The sequence below is a fragment of the Uloborus diversus genome, chromosome 4, assembly GCF_026930045.1.
Source record: "Uloborus diversus isolate 005 chromosome 4, Udiv.v.3.1, whole genome shotgun sequence".
Lineage (NCBI taxonomy): Eukaryota > Metazoa > Arthropoda > Arachnida > Araneae > Uloboridae > Uloborus > Uloborus diversus.
The window spans coordinates 50,879,313-50,898,656 of record NC_072734.1 but is presented as its reverse complement, the minus strand read 5'-3'; the positions used below and the strand labels follow the sequence as shown (position 1 = coordinate 50,898,656).

The 19,344-nt window shown below is 31.7% G+C and overlaps 1 protein-coding gene across 1 annotated transcript in view; it reads left to right on the top strand.

Moving 5' to 3' along the window:
- Nucleotides 1–1,681: 1,681 nt before the first annotated feature.
- LOC129220223 (DNA polymerase interacting tetratricopeptide repeat-containing, protein of 47 kDa-like) overlaps nt 1,682–19,344 on the top strand; it is a 37,204-nt gene continuing 19,541 nt past the window's right edge. Inside the window, exons 1-5 of the mRNA XM_054854588.1 lie at nt 1,682–1,977; nt 8,775–8,892; nt 10,007–10,168; nt 11,732–11,809; nt 12,685–12,752. Of these exons, the coding sequence (XP_054710563.1) occupies nt 1,858–1,977; nt 8,775–8,892; nt 10,007–10,168; nt 11,732–11,809; nt 12,685–12,752 (546 nt within the window). The 5' untranslated portion in view covers nt 1,682–1,857. The remainder of the gene's footprint in view (nt 1,978–8,774; nt 8,893–10,006; nt 10,169–11,731; nt 11,810–12,684; nt 12,753–19,344) is intronic.

Below are 19,344 nucleotides of genomic sequence, written 5' to 3'. Positions count from 1 at the left end.
GAGATGTATTTCAATTTTTATCAATAATATGTTTTCCTATTTCTTAAGCCAAAATTTAACACAGTCAGAATTTCAAAATTTGTTCAATGTTTTCGGAACCCAAAAGTAATTTTAGTGTTGTTGGTTACTTCATAAAACGGTTTAAAATCCTCTTGTAGGCATTGTTGTTAAATTTTTTTGATTTGTTCAAAACGTAACCTTAAAAGAGCTAAAAAAAAATTTATACATGTTCTTCATCAGGAGATTTTCCTTCAAAGTTTGAAGCATATCCATCTTTTATTTGGGGATCTATATATTTGCATACATTTTCCAAATGGACGCTAATATTAGGGTGTTTTTGAACTGTCTAAAATTGAACGAAAAATTGTTCAAATCAAAAAGTAAATATAGGTTTCGGTGTGTATTCGTCTAGATCGTTCGGAAAAAAAAAAAGGTAGTTTGAATTGGACTTTTAACCTCAATTTTTTTCTTGGGGGGGGGGGGGGGGGGAGTGGCAGATAGACAGACAGGTACACATTTTCCCCACCTCATAACTCAACTTTCCAATTTCTCAATATTTATTTATCTATTTGATTTACTTTTTACACTATTTGGTTTACTTTTGGTTACTTTTTACTTCCAATTTCTCAATATTTATTTATCTATTTGGTTTACTTTTTCCTTTTTTGCGATATTTTAAAAATGCATCAAACCTTTTTCATGCGTTTTCTCTTCTTTCTTTTATTTTGAGATTAATAAGGGGGTAGGAGGTTAAAAATGAGAAAAGGTAAACAGATAATCATGCAAAATTATATTTTTTTGAAGTACAGAGGGGAAAAATCAGCAACATACTTTAAATTAAAAAAGTTTTTGTCAATAATAAAGTGAGTAGGCGCGTCTTTGAATTTCAGTGACGGTTCTGAAATTCGGATTTCCCTTTAAAACTTTAAATTACGTTCGCAAAAAACATCTTAATACTTTTAAGGACGCGAATTTTTACACAACCGGGGGGAAAAAAAAAAAACAAAACAAATAATCGAATATTTAACAAAAAAAAAAAAAGTTTTTTGACATTTAATGAATGGACCGGTACTGTGGATATAATTTCTTTTCTTTGTGCTTTAAATCTTTTTTGTGTTGCCTTGTTCTTTAATTGAAAAAATAATTAATTAATAAATAAAACTTGTCATTATCATATGTGAAAACGAAATCGAGGCGGTTATCACTAGAAAATCACGTAGTCTTTTTTAAATTGAGAGGGAGCGAATGCTCATATATGAAATCTATATTTGAGTAAATATACAGTTACACCACATAAACATAAGAATATGTTTATTCTGCAGTTATTAGCCGATTTGTTTTTGTAATATGGGTATACTGGAACACATAAAAATTCTCATGTCCCCCAAAGTAATTTTAAGTGTCCCAAAATTTAATCCCAAAGAAGTTAATAACTTACTCTCAAAATGACGTACACAAATACAGTCCTTTTTGTGCCAAAGAAATCTATTTTGTAATTGAAACAATTTTTTTTTTGCGATTGAGGCGGACTAACATGATTTTTGTGCTTACTTTCATTTAGTCGATATATAGGGACTTTATTTTCATTCATACACTGGATGGAGGAAGAACTTATAGCGAACCTACTTGAAGCGTTAACTGCGCTTGTAACTACTTTCATTGTTTACGTTTTTTTTTTTTTTTTGCAACATGCGTTTGTGGTTTCGATGAGCTTAAAAGTACGAAAATATTTTTGGATTTAGAAAGTAGGACATTTAAATTGGCAAGGTGCTGTGTTCGCAGTCCTTCGATGATTTTGTGAGGCTAGGTAGTTTCTAGATAGAAGATAAAAGATAGAAGAAGGGACATTTAAAAAGGATGAGCGACGAAGAAAAATCAAAATTAGTGCAGAAGTTAAATAAAGATGTTGAAGAATTTATTTCAAATTTGCCCAAAAAGAAATATGAAGATGGTTGGCCCGAAGACAAATGGGAAGAAGTAAGTGATCTGACAACGTTGTTCTTAGAATGCTCTTTATTGAATTGCATTTGGGACAGTTACGAACTTTTCCTAGGGAGAGGGGGATACATATGGACAAAACTCAATCATCCCAAACTTTAAAAAATGAAATTATTTGGGAAATGTATTTCAATACCAGCCTTATGATCTATTTCCCACGACAATTAGAAATTATTGGCAGTTTGAAGATATGGCAGTCAGTCAATTTTGAAGCTTAAAAATTAAAAGTAAATTATGCTTGATTTGTTTCAATTTTGATTACGCATATTCATATTGCATTATGATAATTGATTATATTAAATGGCTTGTTTATTGAACATAATGATTTATTAATAATCATATTTGCTATTTTTTTTATATTTCCTTGACCGATCTTAACAAAATTCTAAACATATAACTATGGGGCACATCTGAACATACTTTTGGGGGCTCATGGGGACTGTCCAAGTGTGCCCTTAATATTTCATCTGTGGAAGGTAATGTAACATATAATTATAGCTATATGGTACTTAAAAAACAATTTTTTTAATGACAAAGGCTAGTTTTTTTAATCTTTGCTAGTGGACAATTCCATGAAAAGTGAAACCAGTAGGTCAAAATTTCATATTGCAGTTATTTTGCTATATTATACATCATTGTAAAGCTTGCAATGTGTATTTACAGAATATTGCATTGCTTTTTTAATAAAAATTAAATAATAAATTTTTTTCCTAGTTGGAAGTATGATAGTCAGGTCTTCAAAACAATCAGAAAAAAACACCCCATTTTCAAACGCTTATTTCTAATAGCAAAATAAAAATAAACAAAATTAATTGCAGTACAGCTTAAATTATTAACATAATACTATAATAACATGCATTTATTTTTATTTTTTTAGAAAATGAAATTAGGCAATTAAAATTTTTAAAAAATGAAGTTCAATGTTACGTCCGTAACAAAAATTTAGCAAAAGTTGTTGTTGCTTCCTAAAAAATCAAAATTAAAAGAAATCCTTTTTTGTCCTTTTAGCAATTCATCAGAGTAATTGTTTACCATAGTTTAAAACATTAGAATTTCTTTAGTTTTTAAAAAAATGGCGTTACAGACGTAACATTTTTTGTTACGGACGTAACAAAAAGCAGTACGTTACGTCCGTAACACATGTATATTTTCAATTAAAAAGAAAAAAAATACAGGATAGGCAATGAAAATATAGGGTATGACATGTAATATGATATAACAAAACTTCTGATAATGTGATTTTCAAAATTTTATAAATATTAGTGGATATTTAATTTTATTTTTTAAAATTATTGAAATACACATCGTCGCCTCAGAGCAACATTAAGACATCTAATCCTAGGAATAAGACAAGATATCCTACTGTTGCTCTGAGGTGTTCCTCTCAATGTAAGATTTTTTTTGTCCTCCAAATCCTAATTCAATTGGTGTTAATAATTCTAGATTAGCAATTAATGCTTAATAACATGCATTAAAATATTCTAGAGGGTTCCTTAATTTCTTAAACTTTGCTTCATCAATGCACTATGACACAAAAAAAAATAGTGTTCTCCCAGAAGATTTTTGTGAAAATTCCTTGATCATTTAACACGATGAAATCCAATGCATTTTGTGCGTAATTTTTATCAATAAAGTTTTTTTTTTTTTAAATTTATATTATACAGATATTAATTATAGTTTTTCTCTCCAAACTTCTATCATTCTGAAAGCATAGCCAAATTGATATTACTTCTTATTTAAAAACTAACTTAGAGATAAGAATTTGTCCTGTTTAATAGTTTAAACCAAAGTTACTGAGTTACTTTATATTGTTATTTACTCTCCACAAAAAAATATTTAGATTACTGTTTCATTGATGCGTTGAATATTTTATAGTTTTAAAACTTAAATTAAAAAGCATAATTAGATTAGAGTTAAAAATACTAAATATTAAACTAGCTACATCTGATCCTCAGATAAGGCAAATTTAATTTTGAAGCAAGATTTAGATTACTTAGGCAAATGTCGGCCAAAATGCATTTTTCCGATGTCAGTTTCGACAGTTTTTTTCCACCTTTGGCAAAAACGTGCCAGTTCTATTAAAAAGCGATCGAAATCAAAGGCAACCGTTAAACTTTAAAAGAAATTTGGCAGTTAATATATTTGTTGAGAGATAGAGAAAATCATCGAAAATTCTTAAACTGTAAAAGTTCTTCCCCCCTTGTAGAAGACCCCCCCCCCTGCTCTCCCTCCCTGTTCATGTTAAAAATTTATTTGTAACTGAATAATTCCACTTTTGTTTTGCTTATTTTCCCCTTGGATAATTTCACTTTGTATGACGCACCAATTTATATTTTATATTTATTTACATGGTGGTATATGGGCGGGGGCTGCTCCCTACCTCCCCAAATCTTTAAAAACTATTAAAGTGTAACTTAAATGGTCAAAATAATGTGTTAATCTAGACCAATGCACTCTCTTAACAAAAATTATTAGTATACATAAGCTTTTATTTGCTTTGTGCAATTAGTATATCAGACATGTTACGTCCGTAACACTTTTTTGTTACGTCCGTAACAAATACATAAATTTCTATCATAAATTTTACAAACAGTATCCATGAAAACTTGATGGTTTTAGAAAGCTTAAAATCTCTAGAACAAGTATTTCAAAGAAAATTTTAGAAATCTATGAATAATTCACAGGAATATTGGCAATTGTATGACAATGTATACATTTTGCTGTTTTCTGAGTTACGTCCGTAACAGGTAGTTTTTAATTTTTGTTACTTTTTCTAATAAAGCAATCTGCACCCAAATTTTTGATAGCATTAATAACACCCAACTATACAACAGAAAAAAAAATGTAGCTTTTTATGAAACCAAATTGAAATTATGAGTGTTTAAAGTCTATGATTGTTACGTCCGTAACGGTGGAATTGCCCACGTGTTCTTATGTGTAATTCAATAATTCTAGTCACAACTTATAAGGATTTAACTCTACGTGAACATAACTGAATTACTCAAAACACATTGTTTAAACTAGAAATGAGGTTGCATCCAGGTACCCCATAGGTAACTGATGTCACTATAGTTAATTAATTCAGAGAGAGTTGATAGAGAGTAAAAAAAAAAGGTTGCGATTTGGATCGGGCATATGCCACTGTCATGAGTTATCATTGGATTGGGGATTCTTTTCAGGAACATTTCACTTATCTGTTTGGCACTGTTCGTACCCTCCATTCGCCAACCAGACAACGTTATTGCCAAGTGTCATGTTGCTTTGTTTACTCCCACTATCAGTTCTCGCTGAACTCACTATAGGAAAAATATTATCTCTCAGAGCAGGGTAGATCGAAACCTACGCATGAGATATGCACATTGGCGATCAGCCCTTTTGCCTCCGATTTCTAATAACCTACTTCTATTGCTATACTTAATTGTTATGTGTGGGGAAAAGCTCTATTGCTATATGCCAGAACTCCATGTCGCCTTATTACTACTGCTTAATTTTTCCATATTGTTGTTGTTGCCTGTTGAACTACAGTCTTTTAGTTTGATGTTTTTTGGGGAGTGAGTCATTTAGTTCAGGAAAACAAATTGAGTTTAATTACCTTTTGCAGGATTATAGCTGCCACAGGTTATGCAACTCTACCTGTGTGCATCTTTCCTCATGTATGATGTAAGGTTAACTTTTTGAAAGGTGGACTTAGTGGAACTTCGGGCTTGTCTTCTAAATCAGGTTGGATGGCATAAGAATTAGTTGGAATTTTTGAAGCATATTCAAAAGAATACTCGAAAATGCAAATGAAAACTCATTACTTTTACTGCTGGGCAACCATGGTGCATCACTAGAAGTTATTGTCTGTGTGAAAAAGAATGGAATTATTCTTTTATAATTTTCCCCTCATTGTTTGCATCATATGCAGCCACTAGAAATCAGTATAAATTCTTCTTTAAAATGTAAAGTAAAAATAGTTTTTAATGATTACATAGCTTCTAATGCAGGAAAAACCATCATCATATATGAGATTGCAGAACTATCAGCTAATGCATATCTTCATCATTTCACTCCACAAAATTTATTAAGTGAAAAGTAATATTCAAGGTTGTACTGTGGGTATGGTTGTTAGACCCCACTGTTCCTTGAGACCTATCTGTTCAGCTTGCCTGATTATTTAAAACCGATACATCATGCAAATGGTGGGACATCAGGGAGAAAGGTATGACAAGAATGGGGATCGCTTTTTTGCGCACACTTGTTGCATCTGGGAAATGTTAGGTTAACTTAGTTGTGAACAATTCCAAGTGCTATATGGAGAATTTCCTTACAAAAATGCGATGGTAAATTTTGGATTTTGTTCCCAAAATGCGTATATTTCCTTGCATTACATTTGAGTGCAATTCTTATTCTAAGATTTTAGGTAAAAAGTGAATTGTCGCATACAGGTCATCATATTTTGGTTCATTCACGGAACTCTTACAGCTCGTTCAAGGAAACTGGAAGCTGGCCTGTTGCACAAGTTTTCGGTTTTCACATTTGTCACTGATCAATCAAATCCTATAGATAGCCGTAGAGATTGAACATTCAAATTCAAATTTTGATGATGAGATCTAAAAAACCTGGACTTAACTCCAGAAATTGTTTGAAATTTTCCTCCAGTGCCACCAAGAAAAAAGAAAGGTATGCGAAAAGGAAAGTGGAGAAATTTACACGGATGCTCCCAAAAAGAAAAGAAATCAACTGATCACTAAAACAAAAATAGAGGAAAAAAAAAGAAGCATTTACAGGACAAAGAAAGTTTGCTTTTTAGAGAAATTAAAAAAAAAAAGAAAAAAAAAAGGTTTTTTAGAAGGGCTACGTGGTCAATCAAAGGTTCAATCGCTTTCCGAATTAGATGATGGAGTAGAATCAAAACCAGATAATGAGCTCGAGGAGTTTAATTAGGTATTAGAGGATGAGTCATGTGATCTAAATGACTTTGTCCTCATGAGATTCAATACAAAGTCAGCTGTTTACTACATTGAACAATTGGAAGAAAAACTTTTAGATTTTTTTTGTGTTTGAGGTCAAACACTTAAAGTTGAGAAGCCTAATGTTTCCAGTTTTCCAAATAAGACAGATGAGTCAACCATTGAGAAAGGGGGCATAGTAGCTAAACTTTCACCTCCAATTATAATAGGAGGAATTGAGCAGACTTAACGTTTAATAACTAATTTAGACTCCTACCTAGTGGAATAGTAATAACTTTTTTCTTTCATAAAACTAAATGTGTTTAAGTAATTTTTTCATGATTTGTTTCAATTATTAAAATGTTTACAATAGTTTAATAAATTTATTTGATTAGGTAAGAAACTGACTTTACTGAATATCATAGACTGGGTGTGACTCAAATTTATATTCTTTCTTGAAGTCTTTTTTTTTTCAATTTTAAAATGGATCTACAGTCCTTATTTTTGCAGTAAAAACACTCTTTCGAGTAAGCATTCCCAATTTATGTGCATTTAATTCATTTATCTTTCTTATTTTAAGCTGTTGATACTGTTTATATCATTTGTCCAAATGATACTGTGAGAAACAAAGGGATGTAAATGACAAAATTAAAAATTTCGAGATAACCGGTAGAAATGATAGAAGGGCCTCTCCCCCACATTGGGATAAGAAATAGTACTAGTAGCCCTAGTAGGTGCTGCTGTACAGCATGATGTAGAATTTTTTTAAAAATGAAAGTCTACATAGGATCTGAACTATAAGCGCAAATTTACTCAAAACTTTAAATAGTCCATTTCCATTTACATCCCTTTGCTTCTCACTGCCTTAAATGTACTCCATATTGTGGCACATGTGGACCATTTTTGCATGTTTTTAAACATAAAAAAAAAAAAATAAAAAATAAAATAAGTACAGTGCGGAACCTTTTATCCGGGAACCAAAATACCGGGAAACCAGAAAACCGGCAACTTTTTCCCGATTTTTCCGCCATTTTTAAAAAAATATACCATTTTGGTAATTTTTGAAAACTATGCATTTTTTCTGAAATACCAAAAAGAATATGAGAGATTTCTTAATTAACACCTTATTACTCACGGAAAACTCAGGGAAAATGTTTGCAAATACCAACTTCAAATGGTTGTCCTTTATGCGGGGCAAAACTTCACAAAAAAGTAGTGGATTTTTTTTTTCTCTTCCAAACAGAATGTGAGGGTCTCAGGTATTATGAATAACTTCAGTTTTTTGGTGTTCAAAATATTCTCTTGCTCTTAGTTTTTAATATTTCGATATTTATAAGCATTTCTGAACTGTTTTCTTCCTATTTTAATATGCACAACTATTTATTACAGTAATATAAGTTTTGCAAACAATCGGCTAATAGCGCTTTTTAGCGATCCAGAATACCGGGAAATTCAGATATCCGGGATAGCGATGGTCCCGAACTTCCCGGATAATTGGTTCTCTACTGTAATGTATCCTAGTATTTAAGATCGTGTATTTAAATAGATTAGGTAGAAAATTAATGGTTAGTAAAATGATGAAAAGTAAATAAAAAGAGTAGATTTTTGCATAAAACAAAAAATGTCCTATGTGCTGTCTCCTAAAGCTTCTTTAGTTTTAGCTTAATAACCTGTTTTCAGTGCTTTTCTAATTATGTATGATGAGTGAATGCAGGGGATAGCATTTAGATTTCATAACTAGTGAGCAATGTGTTCAAGTTCTACTTTTTTTTCTTGTGTACCTACATTCTATAAGAACTAGAAAAGTAATATGGCTGACTTTAAAAATTTTTCTTGTATTTTCAGGAGATGGAAAAACATCCAATGTTTATGAGCAAAGCTGTTAAAGAAGGTCAAGACTTACCTCCTCTAGTAGAAGCATTACAACAGTTAAAATATGATCCTGATACGAATTCTCCCGAAGGTTTCGATTTTTATTTTATCTTGTTTTGGTGATTAAAATGTTAAAAATGCATATTGCTGTTTAAGCAATTGTCTTGATAATATTAGGAAGTGACCCAGGATAATTCATCAGGAGATATTACTATATTTCTGAAGGGTAACTAATGTTCACATAATTTTTGTTTTAAAATATTTAAGGAATTTTTTATGTGAAAAAAGTTTTGTGATGTTTATCTCTCAGATATGACCAGAAATCTTGGAATGATTTACTGAAATCTAATTGCATTTACTCTATTATAATTTGCTATTTAGTTAAACAGATAAAGTATCTTTAATGCCGCTAATTACTGCTTGCATATAGTCTGACCGCAAACAAATGACTCTTGTCAGCACTTGAGAAAACGGGCCCATTCCTTAAAATAGGTAGCGAGGAAGAAGAGACGCATGCCATATTTTAGAATTTAGCAACATTTTGGCTATATGAATAAAAAAATGTACTCCTAATATATTTTCTTTATGTGATTATTTAGACCTGAAAGATTTATATTACAGAAATAACTGCATTGAATTAGCAAAAAAGTAAAAACGACAAGCCTTACATTCTTTATCGCAATCCTACTTGAGTCGATTTTCAGTCGAAATTAATGATCAAGAGTATTGTTATTTCTTACCAATAGCTGCTGAAAGAAGTAAAACCAAGACCCACCCACTTACATCGGATGAGAAAACTGCCTTGACCGCACAAAATTAAAATGTTTTACCTTTTTGGCTGTTTTGTTAAATTTAAAGGTGACGTATTCAATATATAGAACAAATGATACACTTGCAAATTCTATTCCAACTTTTCTCTCCATATCGCCCCTTCATGGAAATGGACAATTCTGAAACGGGGTGAAACAAAGGCTCAGCTTTTCGCGGTTGGACTGTATCAAAGATGGATTTCTAAATAAGCATTTCCACTGGGCAGTTTTATTTTATCTTCACCAATGATTTTGAATGCAAATATACCTGATTTCACTCAAGGAACTCTTATTTGCTACAATTTAGGAAGGTTTGAACCATAAATACCCACCCTTTTAATACTGCACTGTTTCTGTTGGATTCTTTTTGGATTTGACTCATTTTTCCTCTTGCAGAGTTGGCAAAATCCTACAAGGAGGATGGAAATCAAAACTTTAAGAGAAAGAAGTACCGTTGGGCTGTTGATGCATATACCAAAGGTCTGGAGCAGAAGTCTGGAGATAATGAAGTAAATGCTCAGTTATATACAAATAGAGCTGCAGCCCATTATCACATTGGTAAGCAAAGCATTTGGTATCATATTTTGCATTCATTCATTGCTTTCATTCATTTTTATATGCAAGCTTAGAAAAGTTACTCAAATTTGCTGTAACTAGCTGACTTGTGCAAACCATTCCCACCTCTCAAAGGAAGGATTTTCTAATTTCAGTGCAACCTTGGGATGCTTAAGACTACAGCGATGCATAGTAAAGCATCAAAATATATTGAAATGTATATGCTTCCGATTTGTTAAAATATTTTTAAGAAGTTAAACTGTGATTTACCATGTTAAAATTGTTTTTTCTTTTCATTTTAACTACAACAAAACTGTAGCTCAGAATCCTGCAATGAATTTATTTTTCATGTTAGTGGAATTCTGCTGAAGGAAAAAAAAAAAAAAAAACCGTTAAAACGTATTTTTTTGACCCGGATTTGAACAGTGGTCCTAATTAGCAGAATGCTCTATCCAACCGAGCCAATGTGTCTTGGTTTTCAGATGCTATTCATTGCAGTAATATATAAATAAATAATTAAATATATATATATATATATATATATATATATATATATAAAATTTCTTTAGGCAAAAAAATGTTTTTTTTCTCATTAGCCGGCACGATAAACTTTAAATTAAGGGTTAAATCATAGCCTTTTGTAAAGAAATATGGAAGATCTTGCGTAGCGACAGGCTACAGAAATAATTTTCTGATAGCATTGACAGTTGTTAGATACATCAAACATAAAATTTTATACTGAAGGAAAAGACAATGGTTAAAGGTTTTAATTTTTGAAAAGAATCAAGTGGTTTATTTTGAATTTAAAAATATCTTTAAGTATTGAAAATTAATTTGATGTGTATAATTATTTAAGTATTTAAAAATTTATATAATAGTAAAAATCAATTTTTAGAAATCTTTACATGAAAAAGGTCAATAACATTTATTTTGCATAATTTGCAGCAGTAATTCTGTTCTTTTCACTTTTTTAACAAGACCCTCAACTTTTTATGGGGCCCTTAACCAGATCATGTGAGAAGTAAGAAATAAAAAAATACCTTTGTTCAATAAAATAACCATAAAACAACAATGCAATCAAAGCAAAAATATCGTGAGCTTTTGGATGTAAGTCACCTAAGAAAAATGATAGATTATTTTTAGTAGCAAAGTAACTGTTTTTGAAAATATTCTTTTAAGTAACTCAAAAACAAAAAATTGAATTAACACAACTATAATTTTTTCATGTGTAAACTTAATCCGTTATGTAGCATCTAAGAATTTTGTACTGAATGAGAAATAGCAGATGAGAAAATAGGACCTCAGAGGGTTTTAAAAATTCAAATTTAAAATAAGTTTGAAAAGTATGTGTTTTTATTATAACAGCAATTACAGTGAAGCACCGTTTATACGTTTCTCTTTTATGCGTTTTTATCAGTTATATGTTTTTAAAATTGGCTCGTGTGAAGTCTAATACACATTAACCTATACCTATTATACGTTTTTTCGTTTGTACGCTTTTTTCATACAGTCCCTTCAAAAACGTATAAACGATGTTTCACTGTATACTCTTAATTTACTTTTTAGGTAATTTTAAAAAAGCCTTAAAAGATGCAAGTGAAGCAAAATCTCTCAAACCTGACCATGTAAAAGCCCTTCAGAGAGGTAAGGAAAACAAATCCCTTTGTTTTGTCATTGCAATTAAAGAAGAAAAAAAAAGAACTACTGTAGACCCTTGTTTTACGCAGTTTTGATTATAAGTAGTTTAAGATTTGACATCTTTATTTTATTTTACCCGTATGAGTGTCAGTTTTATGTGGATGCTGCAATGCATACAGATGAAACTATCCCCTCTTTCAAAATCCAAGCTCCTAAAAGACATCAGATTACATGTAATTTAACTGCATTTAGGCGTTGGACCACTGGAGACATTTTATGCGACTGGTTTCAGAGCTCTTTCCAGAAGTAAAGTTATTGAACTCAAACAGTTCAGAACTCACTGGAAGAAGAGCTTTTAGGAGTGACAAAGGTAGCTAAAACCAACGAGGATACCGACGTCGGTGACACACAACCAAAAACGTTCACATTGAAAATTTATAGCCATTCCTAAACAATAGAAATGATCTTTCTGATTTGTAAGAGAAGGAAGATTCTATCATGGAAATGACGCAAGTTATCATAGATGCATTAATGCTCTCCAAAGAATTACAGAGAAAAATTCTTAATCTCTGCCAAAAGACTATCATAGCCAGCTCCTCTTTATAAACAGAACACGAAACTCATTTATGTTTTCTTTATGCATGTTGTGCATAAAAGTCAATATAAGTACGCATTAAACTTATTATACAATTAGTCATCACTAGAATGAAGTATTTTGTTATCTACGGGACCAAACCCCTATTTTAATATTAGTATTAGGTCTCAATTCACGCGGTTTCGATTTATGCGGCATTTCCGTGGAGCGTAACACCCTGCGTAAAACTAGGATCTACTGTAGTGATCACGCATGTGCAGTGTTAATAAATAGAAATATTTTGCAGGTGCTTTATGCTGTTACGAATTACAGGAATATGGAGACTGTATTTCATGGTGCAATGAAGGCTTGAAAGTAAAGTAATCATTCATTTATGGATATATTCTTGTTATATTATAGGGTCTGGTGGGGGAAAGTGGTCAATGGGGTAAAGTGGTCATACGTCAAATAGATGGCTATAGTTTAGAAATAAATGTTCGAATGAATGTGAAAATTTTATTTTAGAGTAGAGCAGTTAGAAACTACATTTTGAATACAAAATTTTATAAATGGCAAAATTTTATTTGGTAAAAAAAAATATTTTGCGTGAATATGAAAAAATTTAAAATCTAAACACCTATTTTAACTTCCTTGGGAAATTTTGTTTGTTAGAATTTGGAACAAATTGACTGTACAGGAAGCTTCCTCCATGTCTCAAGAACTCTTACGCATTAGCAGTTAGCTGAATCTATTTTAGATAATTTTTTAGAACAACTTAAGTAAGATGGGGTAAAGTGGTCATAGTATTAGGCTTAACGAATATTGTTCTTCTAATGTCACTATAAGGCAGATATAAATTAAATATTAATTTTACTTAATATGTATTGTTTTTACAGTAAACGGGGTTAAATATACGAGTATATGCAGATACATACGCATATATACTCGTGTAGGCACATACATAGACGTATTCACATAAATGCGCCAATAAATACGTATATGGGTATCTGCAAGAATTTTTTATACATACAGCTATACATTCTACTATACACCTGTATGCTCGCTTATACTGGTATATATAAGAACACTTATATACTCAGGTAGACACGTATATACACGTACGTGCTCAAGTAAACGCTTACATACAAGCATATACAAGTATGCAGGGTGAGTTTAAACTCTTGAGCAAATTATTAAAAGATGTTAGAGGGGAGGATAAAATACAAGAATCATAAGGAACATATGGTCACAAACACAATGCTGGCGCACTACATGCACACAAAACGAGAAATTGATGGATGCAAAAAAAAGTCACAAATTTATTACACAAAGACAGTTTTACACAACATTTTAGGTCTTAAGAAAGTTTTAAAGCGATTGATGAAATTTGCGGCCTTTAGCTGTAATACATACGTCGCATTCACAGATCACTCTCTGTTGGAAAACGAGACTTTTGAAAAACTTACATCAGCCGCTGCGCCTTTGTTCTGATGCGTGTATCAGAGCTACTACAGGCCTTAACTTTTAACAACTGCTCTAAATATTTCTCAAAAAGTAAAATATTAGGTAAAATCATCTTTGTGCAACAAATTTGTGCCCTGCTTTGCATCCATCAGTTTCTGGCTTTGTGTGCATGTAGGGCGTCAGTGATTATAACTTCCAAATGATTCTTTGCTTCTTATCCTCCCCTCTCACACCCCTTTAATTTTTGCCCAAGATCTTAGATTCACTCTGTAGGCCGACATGTATATAAGCGTATATTATCGTGTATACATACGTGTACTGGTATATAGATGTAAATGTACATGTATACGTTTATACAAGCATATAATCATGTTTACACGTATATATGAGTATATATTTGCGATTCCATATCATATATACGTGAGTAGACACGTACAAAGATGTACTGAATGTATCCACGAATTAACTTGTGTATATCCGCATATGTATGTACACTTATATATGCGTATGTACGTCTACTATACAAATATATACTTAAGTATGCACGTATTTTCTCGAGATACAAATGCATACGCGCATATGATGTACGTTTATATGTGTATATACTGGTATATACATGTGACATGTGTATACACGTTACACGTATATACACGTGACACGTATAAACTCCTGTAGGTAATCAGGTATACATGCTTATATATTCATATATATGCTTATATACTTGTATATACACGTATATACTTGAGTAGGCACGTGCATGCATGTATCTGAGGTATACATGTATCTACTCATATAGGAACGTGTTTAGTCGTGTATAACACGACACGTATATATTCGTGTATACACGCATGTACTCGTGAATATACTTGTAACTATAAAAACAACCGAAATATACAAATATTAGGGTTATTTATAATGGTTTTGCAACTATTTTTAACTATGACCACTTTACCCCATGCTATGATCACTTTCCCCCACCCCATGGGGTAAAGTGGTCATAAAAACATAGGGAAAAGAAAGTGCTATAAAACTACTAAAATCAATATTTTTCTTCCTAAAATTCAATGTACCGTTTTCTTCAATAATGCAATGTAAAATAACAACAAAAAAAGTTGAAGTGTTTAAAGAATTTGTTGTATTTATTATCGACCAAAGTTGAAAACCTACGATTTTATGACCACTTTACCCCATCAGACCCTATAGAGGAGATTCTAACTAGCTGCCCTCCTCACCTTAAATGGCATGTCGGCTCTTAAAGCTGATCTATTTAAAGTTTAACATGAAATATTGTTTCTTAATGATTCCTTTTGGCTCGTCATTTAAAATTTAAAACTTCATTTATGTGTTTATTTTGGCAATCTTTCCAAAATTCTAAAAGTTTTATGTCCTTTGCTCATTGATAAAAATCATTTTTTTGCCATCTTCCCGCTATTCAACAATTGTTTGGTGCAGTATTCCCTACTCAGGCTCTTGCGCCAATAAACTCTATCTAACCAACCAACCATGAAATACGTCTCTTCATGAAAAGATTTTTTCTCATATTTTAGTTAACTTTAAGAAAAATTGCTTAATGTAATCATTTCTTTACTATTTAATGTTTAAAATATAAAACTAGTCTTGTATCCAAGACAAATTTACTGAAATAATGAGTGCACAAAATTATGGAAAACAAAAATTAAGTAATATAGATAATATCAAACAGCCCAACAGACTGCAATCGACCTGTAGTGCCACAATGTAGTTTTATTTTGTGGTACTCCTAATAGTTTGTTAGTGGTATCAAACAGCCGACCACCGTTGATTTGGATTGTTACCTTTTGTGACTCATGCACAGGGCCACGCCGTCCCTTTGTACAGGGTTGTGCGGCGCACGACAAGGCCAGAGTGAAAAAGGCGCCGAGCTCTACTGATCAAGAATGCTCTAATTGTAGGAAAAAAATCTCCAACCAAAAATATAAAATTGAACTTTTCATTTTATCTAAAAGTGATGAATCAAAAGAAATTATATTGCTCATTGAAACGAGCAATCTGTCTCGCTTCCTATATCTAAAAGGATAAAGTTGCTTTTGGAAACCATGTTTGGGCCTTTCTGTGCTTAAACATGCTTTTCAAAAGCACAAATTTTTACACTGAAAAAAATGTGATGCTTATAAATGTATTCATTGGCATTTTTCTTCGTGACGTATAGCTGTGAATGCTATTTCGGTATGTCTATAATACACAAGAAGTTCTGTCTAGAACTAAACGAGCCTACTTTCCCATATACCCATACTACTTTCTAGTACCTGATCAATATTCTCAAAATAGCTAAAATCACAAATTGTTTCAAAACTATTTTTTAAATATTTTAAGCTGATTTCTAGGAATAAAATATTCCTCACTCATCTTAAAAAAAACCAAAAAAAAAAAGAAAAAAAAAACGAACAAATAAAATAGCAGCACCTTTTAAACAAAGCAGTTAATGCACTTTTTTCCATAAAAAAAATTCTTTAACAGCTTTCAAAACGAAAAAATAATAATTAAAATTAATAAGCTTATTAAAATAAATACATCATATCAATAAAAAAATTGTTTCTTTTTCCCCTGTTGCCAAAAATAATTTTTTTAATGAATTAATGCAATTACCATAATAAATAAAAACAATAAAATGTCAACTTAAAGAAATAATTTTCATTGTCAAAAAAAAAAAAAGATCGGTTGCCTATATCTTTATGTAGAAACATGAATGCCTAAATTAAAACTTTAGCGCGAAAATAAAAACAAATCATATCAACAATAATTATTTCACAGTTAAAACCATAGGCGTCGGAGTCAATCTCATTTTGGGATAAAGGAGTCGGAGTCGAATATCCAAAAATCAGAGTCAGTCATCTGGCCTCCGTGTATAAATTTTTGCCAAAGCTACGAAGTCAGAGTCGAAGTCGGGGAGTCGGAGTCCGATTAATTATCGAGCACAGGAGTCGAGTCGGAGTCAGGTGCCCCTAAATTCTCGTAATCGGAGTCTGGAGTTTGGCGTCAAGAGCTGTTTCCAACAAAATTTGTTTGAAGTAAATCCGCCTTCAAGTACGGAATCTACATTGACTTTCAATTTCCCCATAGGCGCTAATGTTAAGGGATTTGAACTGTTCGAAATTGAACGGAAAATTGTTCAAATCAAAAAGATATTTAAGATACATGTTTTTAATCAAAAACTTTTTCCTACAAAGTTTGTTTGGAGCCATTTCGCCTCACAGTTCGGAATTGCCTTGAATTTCCCCGTAGGCACTAATGTTAAGTTTTTTTTGAACTGTTCAAAATTGAACAAAAAATAGTTCAAATCAAAAAGTGAAATATGGGAATGAGGTGTACCCGCTGAGATCTTTCGAACAAAAAAAAGTTTGTTCGAATCGGACTATTCATTCAAAAGTTATTAGGGGGGACAGACCGACAGACATTTTCTCCCATCTCAATACCCTACTTTCCAATTTTTAATTTTTCAATATTTATTTAATTATTTTACTTATGTTTGATTTTTTTTTTGTTTTCGCGATATTTTTAAGATGCATTAAGCCTTCTTTCAATGCTTTTTTCTTCTTTTTCTGACTTTTACTGGGAAAGTAGGCTAGCAAGGTCGAGTATACAAGGAACAAGAATTTTGCTATTCCCCAATTAGGTTCTTGGGGTCAATGGTGTAGCCAGGATTTCATTTCAAGGGGTTCCGATCATTATATAAAATAATAAAAAAAAAAAAAAAAAACAGAAAAGCTTATCCAATACGAAATGTCCTCAAATCCGATTTTGCTAAAGATCCTTTAAAAAGCTAATATTTCTGATTTTTTAAACGTTTTTCAGACGTTCAGACCATGCTTTGGCTTAGAAGTCGCTTCTAACCAGGAGAAATAACTGTCTTACAACATATTTTCTTGTGTGAAATCTTCGTTTTTTTTAAGTGTAAATAGGAGGAAAAAGTGTTTGTTTTCAAATTTGATTGATCCTTGCATTATGTAGGAAGTAAAGGAAACATACAGAATTCTCTGCACTCAAATTCGAGTTTTTTTTTGTACTGTCTAGGAAAACTGCACTTAAAAAATGGATATTTTCAATTTTTAAAGTTTCACCCCAGTGTTCGCGCTCAAATATCCGTAACTTGGGTCCCAAGGACCCATTAATGAAATAGATTTGGGTCCTTTGGCGGAAAAAATGAGTCCCTTAAATTTTAAACAGAAAATCTTAGCACATAATTGAATAATATACAACTATTTATACTTAGGGAAAAGAAACTATCCACATAGTTATTTGAAAAAGGTATGAAAGAAACTAAATTGGTTAATTTTGCCCTTTTTTTCTGTGATTATCATATGTTCAAATAATACACTTGCAAGATTTAGTTATTTGAGAAACTATTTAGTCAGTTACAATGAGGTAAACTCAAAATTTACTTTAAAGTCGGATTTTACCATGAAATAAAAAATAAATGCCTTTGATTGATCAAGCAGAAAGCACTCCCTTAACCTTTGCTTTCATGAACATTTTTCTAGGTGAAAAAAAGCAACTAGCCCCCCCCCCCCCTCCATCAATTATCAATGGCAATTTCATAGAAATAGAAAAAAATCGCAAGCGAATTAACGCAACGCAAAAATCGCGATCGTAAAAACGAAACATTTTCTCACATGAGTATGAAAATTGCTCATTTGCAATCTTAAATTAGAAAATTTAACTTCATTGTGACTCTTTTAAAATATCTGTGTTGGCTTTGGTGCTACTTTTAAAATTTCGCCATTTTCAAAATGGCGCGATCGATTAATACGTGACTTTTGCAAGTCCAAATAAAAATAGCCCCTCAGAAATAGGTGAATTACTAGAAAATAAACAAGGTTAAAGTGCTTTTGTATAAAATTCATATTCATAAGTAATTTAACAAGAAAAATGTTAAGTTCAGAACTTTGTGTTTTGCGCGATCGGGAAAATGTTCGCCATTTTTTTTCACCCATCCTTTTATTGAGGATGCAAGATAATAATTTTCAAAAGTAATTCTGGTTAGGTGAATGCAAAATAGATAAGCTTTTACTACTCAGTTGTCCTATATCAATCCTGAAGATTGCATTGAAACCACTCTTACTTTTGATCTTTATTGTTGTTTTCAGGAATTTCCCCAAGAGAAGTTGAGGGAGAACTTATTCTTAGAATACAGTACAATGGGCTATTTATGAACTTGCAATATTTTGCTCCTTGAGCTCTGCCCAGGAGGTCACTGTAAGCTCCAGTCTTATCACTAAAATTCCATTAACTGTTCAACAGTAGGGGTGTGTTTGAATAGCTGATAAAGAGATAGGGTCATTTTAATCCTTTTCTGTTAATTCTCCTGGTCATTGAAACTTAAAAGCATTCACTAGATAGATCTTCAGCATTTTCCACAATTTTTTTTTTGGTTTTTATCTTTTGGGTGTTCTGGGTCCCTAGGACCCGAATTTTCGCGAAAGTTGCGTCCCTTTCCCGCGAATTTGCGTAAAAAAACCCGCTATAG